General features: G+C 38.2%; 1 protein-coding gene across 8 annotated transcripts in view; it reads right to left on the bottom strand.

Annotated features, from left to right (window-relative positions):
- The window catches only part of Kdm6a (lysine demethylase 6A), a 213,940-nt gene extending 196,726 nt beyond the window's left edge, over nucleotides 1-17,214 (bottom strand). For 7 of the 8 annotated variants that reach the window (XM_021249581.2, XM_004871536.4, XM_004871537.4 and 4 more), the window contains exons 1-2: nucleotides 16,677-17,214; nucleotides 16,399-16,462 (exon numbers count right to left, since the gene is read on the bottom strand). In XM_021249581.2, the coding sequence (XP_021105240.1) occupies nucleotides 16,399-16,462; nucleotides 16,677-16,846 (234 nt within the window). In that variant the 5' untranslated portion in view covers nucleotides 16,847-17,214. Of the gene's footprint in view, nucleotides 1-15,867; nucleotides 15,972-16,398; nucleotides 16,463-16,676 lie in introns of those variants that run through there. The other variant, XM_087189829.1, reaches the window with a different exon arrangement.
- Between the last annotated feature and the right edge of the window lie 7,125 nt (nucleotides 17,215-24,339).

Genomic DNA, 24,339 nt, shown 5'->3' on the forward strand with positions numbered 1-24,339 from the left:
CTAAAGACAAAAAAACAAAACAAAACAAAAAGCTTGAAAGTATCAAGGACAAAAATGATGCATTTACAGGGAAACATCAATTTGAATGACAGAAAATTTCTCATCTGAAACCATACGGAACAGAAGGAAATACCACAACATTCCAGTACTGAAAGAAAATAATCAGCCATTGTGAATTCTATATACAGCAAAAACATACTTAAGGACTGAAGGAAAATAAGGGCAATCTCAGAAAAACAAAGAATTTGTTGCTAGCGAATCTACCATGAAAGCATGGCTAAAGACGTTCTCTAAACCAAAAGGAAATGGTTATAGAAGGCAGCTAAAATTTCAGAAAAGAAAGAACACTAAAATAGGAAAAAGCAGGAGTAAATGTTAATAGTCTGTCACATTATTCATGAGTTTCCTCAATATTTGCTAGTCAAAGCAAAACTTATCACATCATCTGATGCAGTATTCAATGTACATACAGGAAATACTTAAGAAATGTATATTTCAAAAGTAGAGAGGGGTGGGTATAGTTGGTATACTTGTAATCCCAGCTACTTGGGAAGCTGAGGCAGGATGATCTATGGCAAGTTCAAGGCCAGCCTGGGCAACTTAATGAGGCCCCATCTCAAAATAAAAATGGGCTGGAGTTGGGGATTTAGCTCAGTGGTTCCGCCGCCTGCCTTGCAAGCACAAGGTCCCAAGTTAGATCCCCTGTACCAAAACAAAACAAAGGGCTGGAGATGTAGCTCAGTGTGAGGCTCTGGGTTTAAGCTCCATTAACTTATGGGGCGAGGGGGGGACGACAAAGGACCTAAATGGAAGCAAAATTTCTGCACTTCACTCTAAGTGGTAAACCATCAATACCAAAAGATGGTGATAAATTACAAATGAATTCTGTAGCATCTAGACTCAGCAACCACTAAGAAATCTGCAGAAAGAAAAAACTGAAAAATACAACAAAACCTTGATAGAATCCTTAAAAAAATTCAAATAACCCATAGAAATGAAGGAAAAGAGAAACAGGAATAAGTAACACAATAAATAAATAAAAATAATAAAACAGTACACTTAAACCCTAACATACCAAACCTAAGAGGTCTAAACTTGGCATTTAAAAGTCTGATTTTAATCAGTGAAGAGTGACTTTTTTAATTAATTAACAATATACTTTCTAAAAAAGAAATTTTTTCCAATATGATGACATGAATAGACTGAATGGAAAAAGATAGCAGGCTGGGGATGTAGCTCAGGGTACAGTGCATGCCTATCATGCACAAGGTCCAGAGTTCAATCCTTGGCACCACAAAAAAAGGTGAAAAAGTATGGCATATCACGTAAATACTTAATTTTTTTCAAAAGTAGAAGTGGCTATATTAATATAGCCTTCAGAGCTAGGCAAATCATTAGTAAAACAAAGACAGACATTACATTATGATAAAAGTATCGACCCACCCGAAGACATGGCAACCTTAAATGTGTGCAGACCTAATGACAGCCTCAAAGTAAAGGAAGCAAAAACTGTTAGAAAGAGAATAGACAAATCCACAACTGTAGTTAAAGATTTATAATACGACAGACATACTCAGCAATTGATAGAACTCCTAGACACAAAATATCGGCAAAGGATAGAGAAGAAATGAAAATAATCAACCAACAGGATTTAATGGTCATGATATAGTACAAACTTTACCCAAAAAGCAGAATATACATGCTTTTTCAATCACTCATGGAACAGTCACCATATAAACCATATCCCGTACCATAAAAAAAAATCAACAAATATAAGAGAATGGAAATTTTACAGAATAAATTATCTGACCATAATAGAATCAAGCTAAATATCAGTAACAGAAAGAAAACATGAAAATCTCAAAATATTTAGAAAGTGACAAAAACACTACTAAATATTTCATGGACCAAAGAAAAAAATCTCAGAGGAAACATTAAAATGCACAGAACTGAATGAAAATGGAAATATAACATGCAAGGATAAGTGGCAAACAGCAAAAGTTGGCTGTCGGGGAAATTTATAATGGCAATTGTTAGAGAAAAGGAAAGGTCTCAAATCACTAATCCGAGTTCCCAGGTGAAGAAAACAAGAGCAAATTAATCCAAAGCAAGTAGAAGGAAGGAAATAATAAAGAACAGATAATAAATAAAGTTGAAAACAATGGATAAAAAAATCAATAAAGCTGTGCATAGTGACACATGCCTATAATCCCACTTAACTCGGGAGGCTGAGGAAGAATTTCAAGTCTAAGGCCAATGTGGCCAAAATAGCAAGACCCCCATCTCAATAAAATAAAAAACTAATAAAAAGCTGGTTCTCCAAAAAATAAAACTTCCTAAAACTGATAAACTTTCAGAAAACTGACAAAAATGAAAAATTTCAAGATATAGATTACAACATTAGAAATGAAAATGGGGATAACACTACAGATCTTGCAAACATTAAAATGACTATAAAGGAATAAATGTGATGCTCATAAATTCAACAACTTCAACCAAATCCTCAAAAAATACAAACTACCAAAATCAGCAAAGATGATAGACAATCTGAAGAGCCCTAAAAGTACTAAAGAAACTGAATTTCTAATGGAAAGCTCCAAAAAAAAGTAAGTTCAAATAGTCTCACTGAAGAATTTCAACAATTTAGACATGAATTAAAATTAATTTTACACATTCTCATCCAGAAGAAGAAATCACTTCACAACTCATTTTATGGAGGCTAGTATTACCCATACCAAAATCACACAAATTTTGCACAAAAAGTTACTATAAACCACTATCTCTCATGATACTTTGACATAGAAATCCTCAACAAAATAGTGGCATATTCTAATATTATAAATGAGAATGTACTCATACTCTCATCATGATCTTAGACAAAAAACTCCTGAACAAAATGTTAACAAATGTAATCCAACAATATACAAAAAGAGTATATACCATGACCTCTTGGGTTTTATTCAGATTATGCAATACTGGTTCAACAGTGCAAAAAAAGAAAAAATCAATTGTTATAATCATTAACAACAAACTGAAGAAAAATCTTAATCACATCAGATAACACAGAAAAACCATTTGACAAAATCCAACGTTCTTCATGTAAAAAAAAACCTCTCAACAAGTTAGGAATGGTGGGAAAAGGATAGACACAGGAACTTCCTCAAATTACATCTACAAAAAAATCTAACATATTCCACAACAAAAAATGGTCTCCCTCGAGCTTTAAGAACAAGGCAAAGATGTCTATTGTCACTGTTTTTCAAAAAAAAAATTCCCAGAATAAATGAATTCAGGAGATCACAGGATACAAGCTTGAAACAGAAAAATCTACATACTAACAATGAAGATTTAGAAATGGTTTTTTTTTTTTTGGTACCGGGTATCGAACTTGGGTCCTTGCGCTTGCACAGCTGGCAGCGAAACTACTGAGCTAAATCCCCAGCCCTGTATTTTTTTTTTTTAAATCACCATTTATGCTTGTTCCAAAGAAAATACTTAGGTAGAGACTTAACGAATGGTCATGGAATAAGTCAAAGAATACCTAAATAAATGAATAGAGTTCTCTCATGCTCATGGATTGTAAGACTCAGCAGAGTAAAAAATTATCCAAGTTAGTGTATAAATTTCATAGAATTCCTGCCAAAATTCCAGCAAGTTTTTACATAGATATACCCGATTATAGAATTTATAGAGAAACTTTACTTATAAGAGATGTCAGAGGCCTCAGAACAGCTAGAACAACCTAAACAACCTAGACAAAGAATAAAGTAGTCAGAATCACTATCCCTGGTGAGGCACACTATGCAGCTATAGTAATAATCAAGAATAGACACACAGGGCTGGGGATTCAGGTCAGTGGTTCCGGCGCCTGCCTCGCAAGTGTAAGGTCCCAAGTTCGATCTCCGGTACCAAAAAAAAAAATAGACACACAGGACAAATGAAATACAACAAAAGAACTCAGAAATAAGCCCCTAAAAATATGCCCAAATGATTTATAAAGATCCAAAAGCAATTAAATAGTGAAAGAAAGGATAGCCTTTCAACAATAATGGTTAAAAACAATTAACATCCTACGGCAAAAATAAAGCTCAACCTAAACCTCCTACCTGATACAAAGTAAAACTGTAAAACCTTTACCATAGGAAAAATTCTTACAAATCTAGGCCCAAGCAAAGTGTATTTAGACCTCCATAAAATCAGAATTGATAAATTAGGCTGCAAGAAATTAAAATCATTTGCTCTGAAAGAAAAAAAAAAAGCTACAAAACAGAAAATATTTACACCCACATAACAAAACTAAACCTAAAACATACAAAACTCTCAAAACTAAACAGAAAAAAAAAAATCCAATTAGAAAATGGGTGCTGGGTGTGGTGGCACACGCCTGTAATCCCAGCAGTCCAGAGGCTGAGGCAGGAGAATCACCTTGAGTTTGAGGCCAGCCTGAGCTACATGATGAGACCTTGTCTCAAAAAAACTAAAAAAAAAAGGCAAGACATGAACAGCTATTTCACTAAACAGGATACACAAATGGAAAATAAGAACATGAAAGATCTGCAATGTCACTAGCCATTAAAACTTCAAATGGGCAAGCACCCAGCTACTCCAGAGGATTGAGGCAGAAGGCTCTCGAGTTCGAGGCCAGCCTGGACAACTTAGTGCCTTAGCAAGATCCTGTCACAAAAATAAAAAGTAAAAATAGCTGGGGATGTAGCTCAATGAAAAGGCCCTGGGTTCAATCCCCGGAACCACAATAAATAAACAAATAAATGGGCTGGGAATGTAGCTCAGTGAGTGGCCCTGCCTTCAATCCCAAGTAATCAATCAATCAATCAATCAATGTAAAAGACATTTGGATAACCTATCTCTACACACCTATCACAATGTCAATTTTTTTTTTTAATTGTAACACCAAACGCTGGCAAGCATGCAGTGAAACTGGAATACACATACACTGCTGGTGGGAATATAAAATGGTAGAATGGCTCTTGGAAAACAGCTGGGCAGTTTTTCTAAAGTGAAACATGCAACTACCAGCAATTGCACTCTTAGGAATTATACAGGAAAAAACTTACGTTTACACTAAAACCTATACACAAATGTTCATAGCAACTTTACTCACAATAACCAAAAACTGGAGATTAACTCAGATGTCTTTCAATGGGAAAAGAAACTGGTGCATCAATTACCACTGAACACTATTCAGTAATAAATAGAACAAACTACTGATAAACATAACAATTAGATGATCCCAGTGAAACCTACTTAATGAATAAAAGGCAATTCCAAAAAGACATATACTATATCCCATTTATAAGATTCTTGAGGGCCGGGGATTTAGCTCAGTTGGTTCTGGCGCCTGCCTCGCAAGCTCAAGGTCCTGAGTTCAATCCCCAGTTAAAAAAAAAAAAAAAACTTTGAAGATTCTTGAAATGACAGAATTATAGAAAATGGATTAGTGATGCCTTTTGGCTAAGATCAAGTATAGAAAATGGATTAGTGGTGCCAGGTTAGAAATAGGTGGTGGAGGTGCAGAATGGCTATGTAAGGGTAACAAGATAGATACTTTTGAAGATGGGCTGTTCTGTATTTTGCCTCCATCAATGTCAATATCCTGGTTATAATAGTGTACCATAGTTTTCACAAGATGCTACCATTGGGAGAAACTGCTTAAGAGGCACAATAGATCTACTATTTCTTACAACTGCATGTGAATCTACAATTGTCACAAAATTTACAAAAGAACTATTTAAAGTCAGTAGAAAAGTATGCCCATAGCCGGGGATTTAGCTCAGTGGTTCCGGCGCCTGCTTCGCAAGCACAAGGACCTGAGTTCGATCTCCGGTACCAAAAAAAAAAAAAAAGAAAGAAAGAAAAGTATGCCCATTTCCAAAAATGTATTCACAATATCCAACCTGTCATGTAATGCACACTTCTATAAATAAGGACAACCATATCCAATAAGACAAGACTCAAAAAATATTTATCAGCTTATAAGGACTCTACTTCTTCCTTAGACATTCAGAACCCAGTTTTTTTTCCATAGAATCATGACTGTTTATGAGCTGGATAATCTTTTATTGTTTATTTTTTGTGGTACTGGGGATTGAACCCAGGGCCTTTGCACTGAGCTACATCCCCGCTTTTTGTTTTTGAGACAAGATCTCACTAAATCACTAAATTGCCCAAGCTGGGCTTGAACTTGTAACCTCCTGTCTCTACCTCCTATAGTGCTGGGATTACAGGTATGTGCCACCATGCCCAGCTACATTGAATAATCTTTACTGATAGTCTGTTCAGTTATCTTTGGGCTTCTGAATATTGCCTGCAACATCCTGACCAAGTAGTATCAGTGGACAAACTTGAATAACCTCAATGAAAGAGATTCAATTCATTTTACCTATCCATTTGTCATGTTTGAAAAGTTGTTCTTTAAAAAGCTTCCCTTAAGAGTTATGAGTTAAGAATTGTAACTTAAAGAGTTATACTCTGAATTTAACTGAAAAATTCCAAATCTACCTTAACTAATAAACTTTAAAGAAAATGTAATCTCACACGCACACAGAACAAAACCCAAAAATAAAAAGTTACTTTCAGTAGATTGCAAAGTGTCCCAACTAGCTGGGCATAGTAATGTATGCCTGTAATCCCAGGAATAGGAGGCTGGGGAAGAGGATCTTGAGTTTGAGCCCAGCCTGAGATATGTAGCAGGACCCTATCTCAAAAAAAAAAAAAAAAAAAAAAAGGAAAGTTCGGAAGGAAGGAAAGAAAAAAAGGAACAAAAGAAAGTGCCCTGGCTAATACCATGTGATTTTTACTACTCTCAGGGAAACTGAGGGGTCTTATTCATCTTTGTAACACCCAAATGCCCAGTACCTAGTAGTATATACTTGTTCAATGTGACATTTCTTATCAATTAAGACTTCAGAATTCATTAAGCCCTGCCATCACGTAAGTTCCAGGCAAGCAAGAATATACAGTGATTACAGCTGGAATCAGGAACATCAAATAAGAAACAACATACCCAATTATAAGAAAGAGCAGTTTTTGAGGAAGTCAAAGCACTAACCATTAATAAACAGGATGAAACTGCAAACCAATGTAAGGTTAACAGAATGGGTAAGCACTAGATTAACAAAAACAGGCAACTCTAAGGTTTCATTATATGCCTTCATTCAATTTTTGGTCTTAAAGGCTTGAGGCTAAAATCAAAGAAAATTGCAATCTAGAAGAAAGTTTAGGGCCGGGGATTTAGCTCAGTGGTTCCACTGCCTGCTTTGCAAGCACAAGGACCCAAGTTCGATCCCCGGTACCAAAAAAAAAAAAAATAGAACAAAGTTTAATCTTGCCCTCTTTCTGGGTCAAAATCTTAAAGAATTAAGTCAAACTAAAAAATTCAAACATACAGCCAGCTATAATTCTGCTGTTATATAATCACTTTTGAAATTACTAATTCTGGTCAGGGATTTAGCTCAGTGGTTTCGCCGCCTGCTGCGCGAGCGCAAGGACCTGAGTTCGATCCCCGGTACCAAAAAAAAAGAAATTGCTAATTCTTAGCCCTTCTTTTAACAGATGGTGAACCTATGGGCAGAATTAAGTGCTCTGACTAAAGTAGGCAACAAACTCACAAATTCAAGTCTTCAGTTTTCGAGTCCATTGTTCTTCCCAGTTTATCACATAGTCTCCCAACCAAAAATCATTTTGAGCAGCCAAGTTGAGAAAAATACCAACGCCTATTAACTATGTTAATGGTGCTTACCAAATGTTTTTCCAGTTAAAGCAACAGGTTCTCTAGGGATCAAGTCCACATTGTCCTTCCCTACCACCCTTACAATTAATAGAGAAGATGTGAAGAGAATATGTTAAGAGGCCACTGTACACTACAAAACTATGCAGTAAAATCCATGCTATCTCAGCTTAACCGATCCAATGGTTTTTAAAGCTTTTCTTTCTTCCCACCATACACCCGCCATTAACAACTCTATCCAAGAATCAGTAAACTAAGTAAAAATACTGGAGTGCATAATTGGTCTTCAAGGGAAATCCCTACACTCTGTTCCAAAGGTTAATGAATGAAAAAATAAAGTACCACTTTTCTAAACTATTACCGATCTATAATGAAAATAGATATTCTTTATGAAATAAGTAACACACTAAAAGCTGCACCGTTTTTAATTCATCAAGAAGATGTACAGAGCATCTTCCATGATAAACCCAATGTCAGGAAATTTACATATTTTCTCTCCCTACCACAAAATGCAATATCCTAGAATAGTGATGGTGAATCTTTTAATGTTTTCAATGATACAAACAGCCTGCTGCAACATGCATGCGACAGGTTTGCCACCACTGTCGCAGAGGAAATCTATTACCACTTCCACTTTCCAGATGAGAAAACTGAGCCACCTCTGAAAAGATGCTTGCCTAAGGATCCCACATTCAGTAACTAGCAGGAGCAGAATTCCACCCTAAAGCCCACACATTACTATCTAACCATCAGTACTTCACAATTACAGTAGTTTTCTTTGCACTCTGCTTCATTTACTTCTGATCACATCACTTGTCCTGATTAAAGAGTTGAGTTCAGTAATGCCCCCACCAACATCCTATAGCCTACAGTGACGAAGTCCTTCACACATTCGGTTACCTTCTCCCAATCCCACTGAGACACTCTGCTCTTTATCCACAATAGACTATTTAAAATTCCTCAAAAACCATTTTACTTCCTACCTCCAACTCTGTTCTCTTTTTCCTCTTGCTATATGCCTAGTAAACCTCTACTCAACGTTTTAAAACCAAGACCAAATGTTACATCTTCATGGTTTCCCTCACCTTCTTTTCTACTCAAAATTAAGTACTCCAAAATGTTGAGAATTATGGCACTATCTTCAATAGTGCACAGTTTAAACTATCCATAATAAAAGTTTGAAGTGTTCTAATTGTTCCATCATTTGAGGGCTCAGAGTACTTTTCATGCATACACCTTTATTATCATACTTAATATATCACACAGTCAGATGGCTTAATCTTACTGGTTGCCCTGAACATGATGACCTCTAACTCAAAACAGTCCAACAAATGTTTCACATATCAAACAAAGCAAAAGTTTTTCTAGTTCTCATTCTAATATTTGAAATTCAAAAGCATAAATATTTATTTTAACTACCATGTCTTAAAAGCATTTTCCTGGGCCTGGGATTTAGCTCAGTGGTTCCACTGCCTGCCTCACAAGCATAAGGACCCGAGTTTGATCCCCAGTACCAAAAAAACAAAACAAAACAAAAAAGCATTTTCCTTAAATATACAAACTATCCAAACAAATGCAAGCAACTAAGACTCATAAAGTTCTTAGGAAAAAGAACTTTTGGTCATGTATTATATAATATTCTATTACAGAACCCTACCACAAAATTAAAACACAAATTCACATCATATATTCAGCTAAATGTTTTCTTCTCTTTTCCCAAACAATTCTCATCTTCCATACAGTAAAAAAAGGTCCATAAATATTTGACATTAAAAAATCATTTCTACATTTAATAAAGACATTACTGTCATGTTTCATAGACAAACAAACACCTATGGATTAAATGATGTGGCTGATGTTGAGATTTGCCTCAAGATAGTGGAGCAAGGGGCAAGGTACAAATAATACAAGACTGGCTATGAACAGAAAATTGTTCAAGTTGGGTCACAGGTATGGTCAGTTGGTTGATTTTCTTGACTTTAGAAAATACTAGAAATTTCCCTGAATAAACTACACTTTATCCCAAAGAGAAGGATGTAATGAACATAATATGATAATCTACAGACTGAAAACAACCCTTTTTCTAAAACAATTTCTTCCATTGTTCTAAATTACAGTGAATTAGATGACCTTATGTTATACCATCAACCATAACAAAGTCCAACCTTCTTTCTGAGAACAAACTTAGCAGTAGCATCTTTTACTAATTCTAACACAGACAAAACTACAAAACATACAGGGCCGGGGATTTAGCTCAGTGGTTCGGCCATCTGCCTCACAATCGCAAGGTCCCCAGTTCGATCCCGGGTACCAAAAAAAAAAAATACAAGAATACGTCCACAACAGAATGACACCAACCATTTTAGCAATGTAGAAAAGCAGACAAAAGAATAAAGGGTAAAAACAGGTAAGAAGAAATTAAAAAACCAAGTTGTGCAGAGGAAGACGGCAAACAGCCTACAAACTGGCTCAGAAAACTTCAACCTATCTAAATAAGAGAGTATTCCCATTCTCTCAGGTTATAGATCTTAATTAGGTCCCAAACAATCAACCTGAGCTAAGAGTATAGTACTTGCCTAGAATGCATGAGGCCCTGTTTTCAATGTTCAGCACCACAAAATCAAATATCAGCCTGTGCCACATCAGGCCCAAAAATAAAATCAGCAATGGAACAGATCCTAAAACATAAAAATAAAGAATGAGTACAGTAACTATCACAAAGGCACAGAAAGAAATAGGACCTAATATAATATCTCTACTTCATTCACTACTAACCCCACTGGAGGATCACCAAATTCAGAGAGTTGTAATAGAATGCAATAAAGCTTTTAAAAGTGTCTCTTCTAACTACAGACACAGCAATTTAACCTCATCTTGCAAGGTGTGGTGGTGCACACCTGTAATTCTAGAACTGGGAAGGCTGAGGCAGGAAGATTGCTGAAAGTTCGAGGCCAGCCTGGGCTATATAGTGAGTTCAAGGACAGCTTTAACTATAGCAAGACCCTGTCTAAAAAAAAAAAAAAAAAATTAACCTCTTCTTTAATTAATCAAAAGGTGATATTCTGGTATATTCACTATCTGAATGCGTACTGTATCATTTTCAAAGTAATATATGTCTATAGTTTTAAAACAAATCTATGATTGGGGGCAGTACAGAAATCTATAAAGTAAGAAGTTTAAAATCTACTCCCCATCCTCACCCCAGAGGTGATTTGTGCTCCAAAATGACCATTATTTAACTACTTCTTGAGTATCATTCCAAAATTGTCAGAGAATTTCTTAAATTGACCCATGAAAACTCATGTAAGGATCCCAAGTTAGGAACCCTTAAGGAAGGTATATTACTACAAAATGAAATCAGGAAGTACAGAACACACAATAGATCATCTCCAAGTAATACAATCAAGAAACACTCTCCAGTCCCATTAAAAGCCATTCTACGTTATAACTTGTTAAAATGATCTTTATCATAAACTTTCAGAGCACTTCACACTTTTCTTCTACGACTAACGTTGATGTGTTAGTCATACAGTACTTACCTTGCCCCTCTTAGGAAACTAAATTCAACAGCATAAGCTACTTTTAGTATACATTCAAATGGGGGCAAGGGATTTAGCTCAGCAGCACCGCACCTGCCTGGCAAGCACAAGCAAGGTCCTGAGTTGGATCCCTGCTGGCCCCCCCACCCCGTACCAAAAAAAAAAAACTCTTACATGTAGTATACATTCAAATATTTGTTACTCTTAATTACTGTCATAACTTACAAATAGATATAGAAAATTGATACAATTACATGTGAAGTTTCAGTATAAGTACCTAAAATTGTCAACTGTGCATTCATTACATATACTCCATTAACTAACTCATCTACAAATAAGTATATGTTGGTTCTAAATAGGCTAGCCACCATTTCAATCCTTAGACAATCTGGTGGTGTTAACATAAATTAGCTCTCTGGATACTACATTTCAAAAATATTACTAATAATATAGTGTTATCTGTCAATAACATCAATTTCAAAGAGCTCAAAGTATCACAATGAATTCCAAAGTAAAAATAATTTCAATGAAAGTCGTTGCAAATATACAGAATATCAGTACTGTACAAGCAAAACTAAATGTTATATAATCTAAGAAAAAAATTTACTCTGCAGCTAGCCAAGCAATGACACTTCAGTTTGGTTTAAAGTGTGTGGTCTATCACTCCACTCTTATCAGTTAAGTCACAAAATTTCATCTCTGAAGCAATTTGTAACAACCTTAAAATATCTAGAGGTGGCAGTATGTTCCCTAGTCATGTCAATCTGTAACTGATTGCATAGAAAGACTATTCAGTGCAAAGTGTCTGTTTATTTATTGCTACACATCTAATTTGTGCACAGATAGGTAAATTTCCTACCGTATCTTTTTGCTTTGTTTTGTTTTGTTTTGATACCAGGGATCGAACTCTGGACCTTGCACTTGCAAGGCAGGCATCCGAACCACTGAGCTAAATCCCCAGCCCAACCTACCATATCTTTATTAACAGGAATGTATTAAAATTTTAAGAAATATATAGTAACTGCATAAAACTTTGTCCAGATAAGCAATGACAACTATAATTGTTTAGAAGACAAACTGGAAAATACTTTTTTAAAACTCATCAAATTAAATTAATTTTTCAAACACAAGGCATGACATTAATTCTATGGTTACTTTTTCCAAACTAGAACATTAAACTTCTTTAGAACCCAGGCATGGCACATGCCTGTAATCCTAGCAGTCAGGAAGCTGAGGCAGGAGGATGGCCACAAGTTCAAGGCCAGCTTCTGGGCTCCAATAGTGAGTTCAGGGCCAGCCTGAACTGGATAGCAAGACCCTGTCTCCAAAAAACCAAAATACCAAAAAAAAAAAAAAAAAAAAAGAACACAAAACTTCTTTAGCACTGGAAATGAATATATTTCTTTAAGTACCAGCAAACAAAAAACACGTAACATTTGTTTTTAAACATCACCAATATCCAAATATTAAAAGTATAAAAAAGCCTCCTCTAGAACCAATCTAATAATTTTCCCCTATATGCAAGCAAACCACATTTAGGAAAATATATGCTTCGATGATCTTAAACTACTTCTATTATCCCAAAAACTGAAAGTCCCAACTATTTTAATATTAACCTTTTTTAAAAATCACATACATTTTAAATGCCTAACTTCTAACAATTCTACATAATCTTTCCATTAATAGAATTACCAAAAAAATCCAGTGAGACAGAGTATTTTCTTTTAACCCTTAAAAGTGATAAGACAGCCTAAAATAAACAAATAGGTAAGTATAGTTCCCTGACAGATAAGATGCCCCTTGGCCTGACACAGAGAAGATGCCTTCCCCTTTCTACTATTATAAATTACTCTGATACTCTATAGTACCAGAGTATCTACAGTCATATTTATGCTATATATAATACACTTTAACTCAAATCTGTATCCTATTTTTTAAAAAGTAACTCAAAATGCTTTCAAAAATGTACTGAAAAACCACAGTTAATATCTGTTAAAATGTTCCACTTAATTTTTCATTAAAAAAATAAGAATCTTAAGTTACCAAAAGATTATGGATCAGCATTAAAAGGCAAACTGTTTAAAATCACTCCCTACATTACAAGAACTCTGATTAAGCAAGCTCTAGCGCTCTACGATCTTATTTTTAAGATAGACTATAAATATACTGTATTGCTAGTTGTTTTAATCCAAAACCCCAAGCACTATATATCACATGGCAATCCTACAAACAAGAATTCTCTCAATGACTCTAATATAACGAAATCCAAGAGAAGGGTTTAAATAAAGCAACCCCACGTCTGGAAAAGAAATACCTACATACAGGAGCAAGTAGGAGACACTTCCTTAATGCTTTCAGCTTTCCAAAACTTTTAGATCAAAGATTATATTTTTAAAATTTACAATGTGAATTTAAAAGCTTGAAAGAGTGAATAATATTTATGAATAAGAATTTGTGAAAGCAAGCACCAACAGCTACATTTCTGTCCAAAAGGACAAAGTTATACAAACTGCATACTCAAATCTTTCGGGGTGTGGGGAGGCCGCAGAACAAAAATCATAGCTAAAAAGGGAATGGGGGAATTATTCAATTCTATTATCTGTCCTCTCAGTTAAGAAGCCTGAACCCATTCTATTAAGGGAAATGCCAACTCTTTGTTTTTAAGACACAGAGAAAAAGAATTCTGAAACCAACATAGCTCAACATTCCACAAAAAGAAAAAAAAAACTTCTTCCCAGGACTGTTAAAAAGAGGAATGAAACTAAATAATTCAATACTTCCTACAGCAGGACTCCAGCTCATTCATTCCATTCAGAATCCAATTCTAACAGAAGGTGCGAGGTTATATAACGTCAGGCTTTACATTACACATTCCACCATTATGTTCAGGCTCACAAAGATGCAACCAAGAACTGCATAAGGGTTCAAGCACATACTACAGAATGTTATATTTTAACTTTAAGCCTAATGAGTCTTGATAAAAGCAGATACACCCTTACAAGCATGGAGTCTGAAGCAATGAAGACTTGTTTAAGCTCAACAAACTACTTAGGTTATCAAATTACCCCATGTTTTATAAAGCCGCAACGCTTCCCCAAAATATAATGATGCTTTGCAGGTTCCTCATTTTTAAGATGCTGCTGTATTCAAACATCTAAAAAGTAATGCACAACTTCACAAAAAATATTTGAAAATGTTCAGTCTTTTAAAATTTAAACTCAGTTCATAGTAACAGCAGGGTTCAATATTACAGTTAAGCACTATCCACTGTGAATCTGAATACAAGCATTCTAAAGATATGAAATCATCAACTAGTATTTCACACAATATGCACATAAAACATCAGATTCCATTTACTGCTTTAACACCATAACCAAAAAAGATTTGGCCAAACTTTTCCAAATGAACTGTGCAAGCAACTTTACCAACCCCATGTTAAACTGGTAATATTCACTTCAAAATAAAATCTTTACATTGTTTGCTTAATTTTTTGGAATAATTTTAACAGTTGCCTTGTATTTTTAAATAAAATACTTCAATTACATGGGGGGGGGGGGCGGATCGAGACAGAAGAATTACAATTCCAATGTTTAAATCATTCCTGAACTAGTCACTGTTCATTTTTCCAGTGATAATATTAATGAAGTCAATTAATACCTATGCGGTCAAAGTTTTCTGTAAGCACTCAAATGGATTGGAATTATCAAAAAGGATTATTTCCATTCAGCTTTTTGGTCATTATTTGCAATCAAAACTCCTTGTATTTACTCACTTTTAACAAAAACGTTAAGTATAATTACACGATAAAAACGATTTAATGACACTGCTAAACCAAACTAGAAAGAAAAATTAAGGATAACTAAAGAATAAAAAAAATTAGAAAATGCTGGGCTTGGATCATTTCAAACTTCCTTCTCAACTGCAACAATAAAAATTAGTGTCATATGCAAAGCTACAGATTTCAGCCCGTAAAACGTCTAATGAATGCAACACCTATCGCATACAGTCCAAGTTTCACGGTCCCAATTAAGAAAGCCTTCTAAAGATTTTGGTCAGGATATACAAACTGATGCAGACAGAATGAAGACTCCAGCCTTTGTTCAATAGCTCACTGATGGGTAACTAAATGTGCTACAGGTTGACAAGCATTTACCAGGGTTATACATGCTGTTTCCAAGCTAGAGAAAGGTACAAGAATTCTATATGCAAATAATCTGGGATAATTTTTATTAAACACCACCGAGCTACACACTCCAAAGAAGAGGTCTATTCATCGCTACTATTTATTTCCATGTTTACCTCTCCTCCCTCCCCTAAACCCCCCCCCCTTCACTTTCTCCTCCCACCCTGTCCCGCCATCTTGGGCCGATAGGAGCAGCCATTACTTAACTAAATGACAGTGCCAACAACTTTCCACACAAATAAACAGAGACTACACCCCAAATCCTCCCGGCCTCCCGTGTCACACACTCAGGAAATGAGGCTCCAGGAAGAAAACACATTCACAAACAACTGCAGTATTTCTATAGCATTAAAACCAAAAAAGTAAACAAGTCACCTAACTTCAGGTAAAACACATACCAACCCAGATACATGTCAGCAGCCCAATGCAAACTCTTCACGGACCTAAACTACGTGCAACTTCCCCCTTCCGGGAGCAGGGACTGAAGAAAGCCCCAAACGTTTGGTTAACAGTCGACATCACAAACAGCCTGGCTGAAGGAACAGAATAAAAGCCGTAAGAGGTGAGTGAGTCGGAAATTTGAGAAAATCTGCACACATTTACGATCCCTCGAGCCTCAATCGGCACCTAGGAGATCATCGGCCTACTTCCTAAAAGCTGTAAAATTGTGGGCAATTTTGTCGACCCAGTTGGGCTCGGCCCCAAAGCGCCGTCGTCTGCGTTCTTCCAGCTTCAGGAGAGAGCGATTTCGCAAGGGAGCAAGCGAGGTATCCGGGGTGGAGGGAGTGCAGAGGCAGGAAATAGTTTTCCGGAAGCCCCTCAGCCCTCGTTCTCGGCCACAATGAGCACTGACCGGGCCGTGGGCCCCGGAGCGAGCGTGGCGCTGGCCAGGGGGACTGAGTCCGCGCTCCGGCCCGCGGCTGCCTTACCTTGCCCAGTAGGGCCTTCGTCCTGGCGCCATCTTCACGAAACCTCACGAACCCGAAGAGGCGGCTGTAGGGGAAAGACACACGCAACTCATTAACGCTCCGGGAACGCCACCGATCAGTCCCTGCCCGAGCCCGAGGACCCGGTGGCGGCAAAGGCGCCAAGAGCGCGAACCGAGGTGCCCGCCCCACCGCCGCCAGAGGAAAGCCGCGCTCGGGCATCCCAGGAGAGCGGCGCCTGCCCGTCCGGAGCCGACCGGGGGGGTGACGGCGGCCCGTACCTGTCCAGTCCGCCGAGCGCCTCCCTCTCCTCGGCTGTCAGGCTGGGGGACGCCTCCTCGCTCTTGCCGCTCGCTTTTCCCGCCGCCATTTTCTTTTCCTCATCACCGAAAGCGGCGGCGGCGGCGGCGGCAGCGGCGGCGGTAGCGAGCGACACTCCGCAGGATTTCATGGAAACGCAGCGAATTCACAACTCCAACGCCGACACCCCCCGACCTGGGCCGGGGCCCGCAACGACGCCCCCAATCTCCGCACGGGACCGGCACACTAACTTTATCGCCGCCTCTCCTCCGCCGCGAGCAGCGGCGACGAAAAACCCCAGCGCGGTAGAGGCGAAGGCGGCGGTGGCAGAGGCTGCGGAGCCACTGGGTCGGCAGCGGCGGTGGCTCGGCTGTAGGGTCACATCGCGGGGGCGGGCAAGGGGCAGCCACGGGCGGGGACGGCGGGAATGGCTGGAGCGCGCGGGGATCGGGAGCAAGGGGGGATTCGTTGGAGACACAAACTTCCCCGGCACCAGCACAAAGTTGTTGTAATTGTGTCACACAGCGAACCCCACGCCGCCGCCGTGACCCCCCCCCCTCCGCCCGGCCAGTGGAACCAATCAGCGCGGCCCGCTCACTCCCACGTGACCTTTGTTGACTCACGTCAGCCGTGGCTCCACTTAACTTGCTAGCTGCTGGAACCCCGCCCACCGAGGCTGCCACCGACTGGGGAGCGGGCCGCACGCCAATTCTGGCCGGTGGTTGGCTGCTGGGCGCGTCTGTCGGGGGAAGGGTTGTCACCGCCAAGGAGCAGGCTGTTAGGTTGTGCTAGTTAAATATACTGGCAGAGAATGGAAGGGTCCGGGCCGTGTCACCCCGGGAGCCGCGGCGGGCTCAGGGGGGGGAGGGGAGCGGCGGAGAAGGGCGAGGTCCGGCACCGCCCGTGGCTGGCGCGAGCTGCGGTCGAGGTGGCCATAGATCACTTTTGCCCGCCCGGGGCTGGGCCCGAGCCAGACCGCGATTCTAGTAGTCCCGCACGCGCTCCGAGGATCCGGAGCCCCACAGGGCCGGGTCCAGGGCACGTCGCCGGGAAGCTGTGTATGGTCCCGGACCTCTGCCCTCTGAAGAAGCCACAGACTTTTGGCACCACTGGAAATAACGTCCTCCGCTAGGAGCGTAATCGGGGAGCCGCCGCCGGGACCTGGGCTCCGCGGTCGGGCTGCCGCCCTAAGCGAGGCCGCGCTCACAGTCCGGATCCCCTCACCCGCGCCGAAAGTGAAGGGGAAAAGTCCCCTGACCCCCGCCCATACACCCCAGGCCGGAAGGAATGAAGAATCGCCTGCGGGGTCTGGCTGGCTGACCGTGCTCCCCCACCGCCAAAGGTCTGTCTGTTGGCGGCACTTTCGGGCCAAATTTTCGTGCTACCTGCGTTGCCCTGCATCTTGTCAGTAATTCATTACAGCATAAGAAAAAGCAATGAAAAATTGTTAAGCAGGATCTCTAGAATGTTGGGTTCTGCGGTCCTGATCTCAGTGGGGCTTTCATGAAAGACTAGGGCAGCTTGTGGACCAGCCTGAGAGAAGCCGTAGTCAAAAGCCTTTTTAAAAATCTCCGCTACAGGCAAACACTTTCTGGTTCTGACCGTCTCTGTTGCAAATAAAAGTCATTAGTCTGGTGTTCAATCTGTATTATAATGGAGAGAAAAACTAGGCCTCATGTCGAATACTCTTCAAAAGACATACAGATCTGTTACAGGGCACTCCTCCAGGTCTTCGGGAATGGGAAAATATTAATTAAACATTAGTAGACGCATGAAGGTAAGAGTCCCTTTATAAAGAGCATTTTATATATTTTCCATAGTAAGTTTCCACCTGTAGCCACTAGACAGGATGTAATCAAACTTGGATTTCAAAATACTGTTTTAGGAAATAATTAATTGCTGAGTCAGTGAATTGGAGCAGTATTCAATGAAAAGCTATAGAAATCCCAACTGACTTTGCACACGGACTCAGTTTAAAATTGTTCCCCTGAGACTAGTGACTAGACGAACAAACTTCAGTTTTGTATAGATTATATTTCGTGTTTACTCTCTAAAACACCTCTTCTGTTCTTTATGGCATCCCATTTTGCTTGAATGAATGAGTACAGGGGCTGAATATTTTCTACAGCTAAATTAGCACATGCATTGTTAGCTTTGTCTCAAATGGTGACCTTCAAAGCCTGGGAGATTTTTGATTCTCTTTGTGTGTGCGTGTGCGTTTGCGTTTGCGTGTGTCTGTGAGAGAGAGAGAGAGAGAGAGAGAGAGAGAGAGAGAGAGAGACTTGCACAGATACACAAATATGCCATTATTTGGCCATCTTCGTAAAGTAGGTGCTTCCTGATTCAGACCTTTTCCAATAATTATAAGGCTATCCACTGCCCACCTCTCAACACCTTCCTTTCCACTATTACTAGATAATAACAGCAGGATTACATCCAATGGGTGCATGAAGGGTGAGGGAGTGAAGCAGACCTGGTTTCTGATCCTTGTTCCACCCACATTGTGTGCCCGTGGAAAACTTACCTGTCCTTTCAGCAGAGCTCTATACTCCAACTACAAGGAAGCATAGGACAATTTCCATACAGTAACATAAGTCTTTATATCACTCTATAATGTGTTGGATATTGAATAGTTTATTATCTGTCAAATGTATGTAAAATAAGTCCAAAGCTTCTCTCCACTGGTTAAAAAAAAAAAAAGTGGAAAAGTATAATAAATGAGTTTATAATGGTTATTTTTATGAAAATAAATCTGAAAACCCATGTAAAACAAAGAGAATAGTGTCACCAAAGAAGCATGAACTGTAGCATCATACAGAGCTAAGCTCTAAATCCTAATTAACCACTTGATAGCTGGATGCCCTTTAATAAGTTAGTCTAATTTGGGCTTTAGTCCCTCATCTGTGGAAAAAAATATATAGCCGCTTAACAATTTTTTTTTTTTGAAACAGGGTCTCACTATGTAGTTCAGGCTGTCCTTGAACTCACTATGTAGCCCAGGTTGGCTTCAGACTCGTGGCGATCCTTCTGCCTCAGCCTGCCAAGTGCTGCAATTACAAACATGCACCACCATGCCTGCCAACAACATTATTTTACAGATTAGATGCTATGAGGTAGATAAAATGCGAGATATATACCGTGGATTCAAAAGCCTCCATATAGCCTGAGGTGTGGTTCAGTGGTAGAGCAAATGCTTAGTGTACTTGAAGCCCTGGGTTCATCTCCAGCACAAAAGTGAATAAATAACATAAAAATAAACCCTTAATAAACAGAAAGGTTGAAATATCTGACATCTTTTCTTGCTTTCACAATCTGGGTTGTAACCAGTTTCTCTATAAGCCCAGCACATAAACATTCCTAATCCACTTTGTATTTGGGGCACATAACCCCAATATTGCTACACCCCTATTTATTTTAAAATTAAACCCTATATCTCTGTGCTTATTTTTGCTTCATAATGCTAACTTACACAGGAGCTGGATAAAGTTTAAATTTACCAAGTTGATATGGCTAATATATGGATAGATAAATCAATATTTTAAAATTATACAAAATCATTATGCTGAGTCAGATTATGGAATAATGCATAATTTGTAGGATTATGTTAGGACTTATGTAAGGACCATCAGTATCAGAAGAAAATCATTTAATTATAAGAAGAGAAGTTTAACTTATTTTAAATAACTAAATACTTAATCTGAAGTATTTAGGAATACCGAGTTAATTTCTAATGTTAGCATCATATAACCTATACAGATAATTTAAAAGCACATAACACAGATACAATTTTTTTGTGTGTATGGTATCAGGGATCAAACTCAGGACCTTGTGCTTGCAAGGCTGGCGCGGTGTCACTGAGCTAAATCCCCAGCCCCAGATATGATTATTCTTATAAATGGAACTATATTTACTCTTTATGTCAGGATCAAAAATAAGTTTAAAAAAATTTACCAGTTCTTTCCATACTTACTGGTGTCATAAAGATTATACAACTGATATCAGAATGCACTGATGATAGAAATAAATATAGAATCAAGGCACCTGTATTAGAACTTATATGTAGCAGAGACGGAGAACCACTTATAAACAGACTTTCAGTTATTACTTAAACTTCATTTGTCAGAATAGTTTGGGACTTCTGTTTCTAAAAGAAGTCTAAACTTCCACCTTCTCCAGGTTGAAACAGGCACTGAACCCCCTGCTCCTAACTGTACTGGAGAGCCTGAACTTCCACTCCTATCCAGCAATTATGAGGGGTCACTCCCCCTCCATTGTGAATTAAATGTCAGAGGAGGTCTAGTAGAGTGTCAGCTTTCACCATTGATTGACCAGTGGTAATACTACCACCCCCATTGTGTCAGTGGAAGCAATGTGGGACTCAATAATGAGGCAATCGTATACCTCCCAGCCTAGGTGGTATATCGATGGAGGCCTAGCAGAGAACAAGAATTCCCATTCTCACCAAGCAGGAACAAGGAGACACTCCCTCTCCACTCTGTGTCAAAGGAATATTGAGTGGGGAACCTGGACTTCTGGTGACCCAATCATATGATGAACAAGGATAATCTTAAATTAGAAAAGATGATCAATAAATGCAAACACTAAGGCAAACCAGATGTCTGAATTATCTGACAGACTTTAAAGCAATCACCATAAAAATGTTTCAGTGAGCAATCATAAACCCACTTGAAACAATGAAAAACTAGAATGTCTCATTAGAGAGAGGAAGTTTCAGCAAAGAAATAGAAGATACAAAGAAATTATCAAGTAAGTGACATCTGTTGCCTATTTTGGGGAGTGGAAGTTCAACACTTTTGCCCACTGACTTTGCAAAAAAATACAATATATGGCAGTATTATCAAACTAAGAATTTATCACAGTATTCCCAACTGACAGAAAAAGCAACAGTGAGAATAGAAGACTTAAAACAGAATACTTCATCACAGCACACTTTTTCACAAAAATTTAAAATGAGATGGGTATGATGGCAAATGCCTATGATCCCAGCAATTAGGGGAGGCCAAGACAGGAGGATAAAATCCTGTCTCAAAAAAAGAAAGAAAATGAGTCTACAAACAAAGTAATTTTCTGAGTGTCTCATTTCTTAACCAAGGAAAACTGATTAAATTGTATTTGATTGTAACAGCCAAAGAATTGTAACCAGAGAAAATAAACAAGATTACCACATTAGCCTTTCAACTAGAACAGTTGCTGAAGAGTTGAAAACATTGTGAGCAACAGTAGTAGTCAGTTAAAAGACAAGGCAATTACCTTTGTGTGGTTACATGAGTTACAAATGTTACTGACTACGTGACTGTTATTTGAAGAGTCAATGCCATGTTTAAAGGGCCTGAAATTTAGTCTTTCTGAGTAGTCTGCATGGAACAAGTACCAGTGAAAATATTTTCAAAGAGGCTAAGAAAGCACTGATTCACTATAACATGAAGTGGAATCTTCCAAGATATGTTACAACTGATGGTACAACACTATATGTGGAACCTAAAAATGCTTATTGGGACAAATTTACAAAGCTTGCAATAATGCAAGATATTTATATCCTATAAATATTCATAGTATTATTCATAAGTAGTTATTTTGCAGTAATATTTGAATTCACCATGAGTTGTTAAACCAGTGGTGTCAATGGTAAATTCATTCACTCTCATGGACTTAATTGTTACAAGTTCAGTGAATTTTTGTCAGTAGAAAGTGAGTATTCTGACTTTCCCTACCATGTGGCAGATCAATGTCTTAGCAATAGCAGAGTTCTATTGTGAGTCTTATAAGTGTAAGACCCAGACTGAAAATTCTGAATGAGAAGAACTGCTCTCATCCACTATTATCAAACAACGAATGGCTCTGGAAATTAGCTTTTGCTGCAGTCTTGATAATGTCTTAACTAATTTAATCAATTGCAAGGTAATTAGGAAAATAAAAAGATTAAATGTGTTATTTACATGAAAAAAGGTAAAAATAGCACTTGTGTATGAAACGTATACTACAGTAAAATTACTTTGATGACAACATTGCTTAAATTAAGCCACTTTATATACTTCTGTGCTATCAGAAGTTAAAACAAATGAATTGTCCTTTTGCTTTGCTTTGTTTTTTCTTTTTTGGCAGTAATGGAGATTAAGCCCAGGGCCTTCACACTGAGTTACATCCCCATCCCTGTGTTGTGTTTTGTTTTTGAGACACGGTCTCACTAAATTGCCCCTTGGCTCAAACTGGATCCTCCTACCCCAGCCTCCCACAGTGCTGGAATTACAGATATGTGCTACTACATATCATAAATTATCCAATTTTATATAAATTTGTATTAGATTTCTTTTCAGTGCTCAAACTATGGTTCCAGGCAGCACTTTTCAGTCCTCAATGTAAAATGCAAAGAAAATGTCCATATTTTAAAATTTATTTAACTGTGAAATTAAGGAGTTTCCATCTAACAATAATTGAAAGTGATTAATATGCAATGTAATGATATACTAAAAGGCAAGCATGAAGAGAAGAATCCACTAGAATTCTATAAATGCCTTCCATACAATGAATGTGCTCAGTTAAAATTGTATACACATGGATTGATCAGTGTTTGGCAGTGTCTTTCTCTGTGAAACAACATTTTCAAAAATAAAATGCACAAAATCTCATTACAGATCCACATTAACAAATGAACATTTGCAATCTAATCTGATGATACAAAACACTAATTTTGAACTTCAGTTAAGCAAAATGTATTCTAAAAACACTAGTACACCAGTATTACCAAAACTTGTATTCAATTATTACTATTAGATTTTGAATTTTATCAATATGATATTTGTAGAAATTTTTCTCAATTGCTGTATAAGTACTTATATTTGTCTCTTGACCTCCAAAACCTAAAATGTTTACTATCTGGCCCTATACAGAAAAAGTTTACCAGTCCCTGGCCTAATTGGTCCCCTGGGGACTTCCAGTTCAAATGATAAAACTGCTATTTATCCCTAAATTCATCCTAACCTAACTCACCAAAATACTCTCAAATACAGAAAATAAAACAAAACAAACAAACCAAAAAAACAAGATTTCACAACATCAATGACTAAAACTGATAGGTAACCTGAGGCTTGGATCTGGGGAAATTAATGTTAATTATGAGGCAGATGGCTTTACAGAGCTGGATTGAGGAAATCCCAGTCATGCTTTACCCTGGCTTCATTACGTCAAATAGACACTAAATAAAATATGTAGGAAGCCACTTGTTTAAGGCCCGTATCCCCATCCCATAATGACCCACCATCTGTTTCCCAACTCAAAGAGGTGGTACCTAAACAAACCAGATGTCAGTTTCTCCACCCTTGAATGCTGTTCTCCAGAATACTGATGCCCACATTCACCTGCCCTATTTCTCTGCACCTATTTCCCTATTTTTTTAATTGAGGCAGATAGATAAAACAAGTGGGCAGGAAATGAGGAGATGTAGAGGGAAAGAGAGGTTTACATTTAAGGCCATGCACATAACCATAGCTGGGTCAATGGGCATGAGACCTATGTAGTCACACAGGACTCCATAGTAAGAGGACCTCATGCTTGAGTTAATACTCTGCTGTCACGGTCTTGAAAATCTTTATTTTTTTTTCTGAAATAGGGCCTCACTGTGCAGTT

The sequence above is a fragment of the Heterocephalus glaber genome, unplaced genomic scaffold, assembly GCF_053883595.1.
Source record: "Heterocephalus glaber isolate CG9 unplaced genomic scaffold, H.glaber_assembly_v1.0 deba00001547, whole genome shotgun sequence".
Taxonomy (NCBI): Eukaryota; Metazoa; Chordata; class Mammalia; order Rodentia; family Bathyergidae; genus Heterocephalus; species Heterocephalus glaber.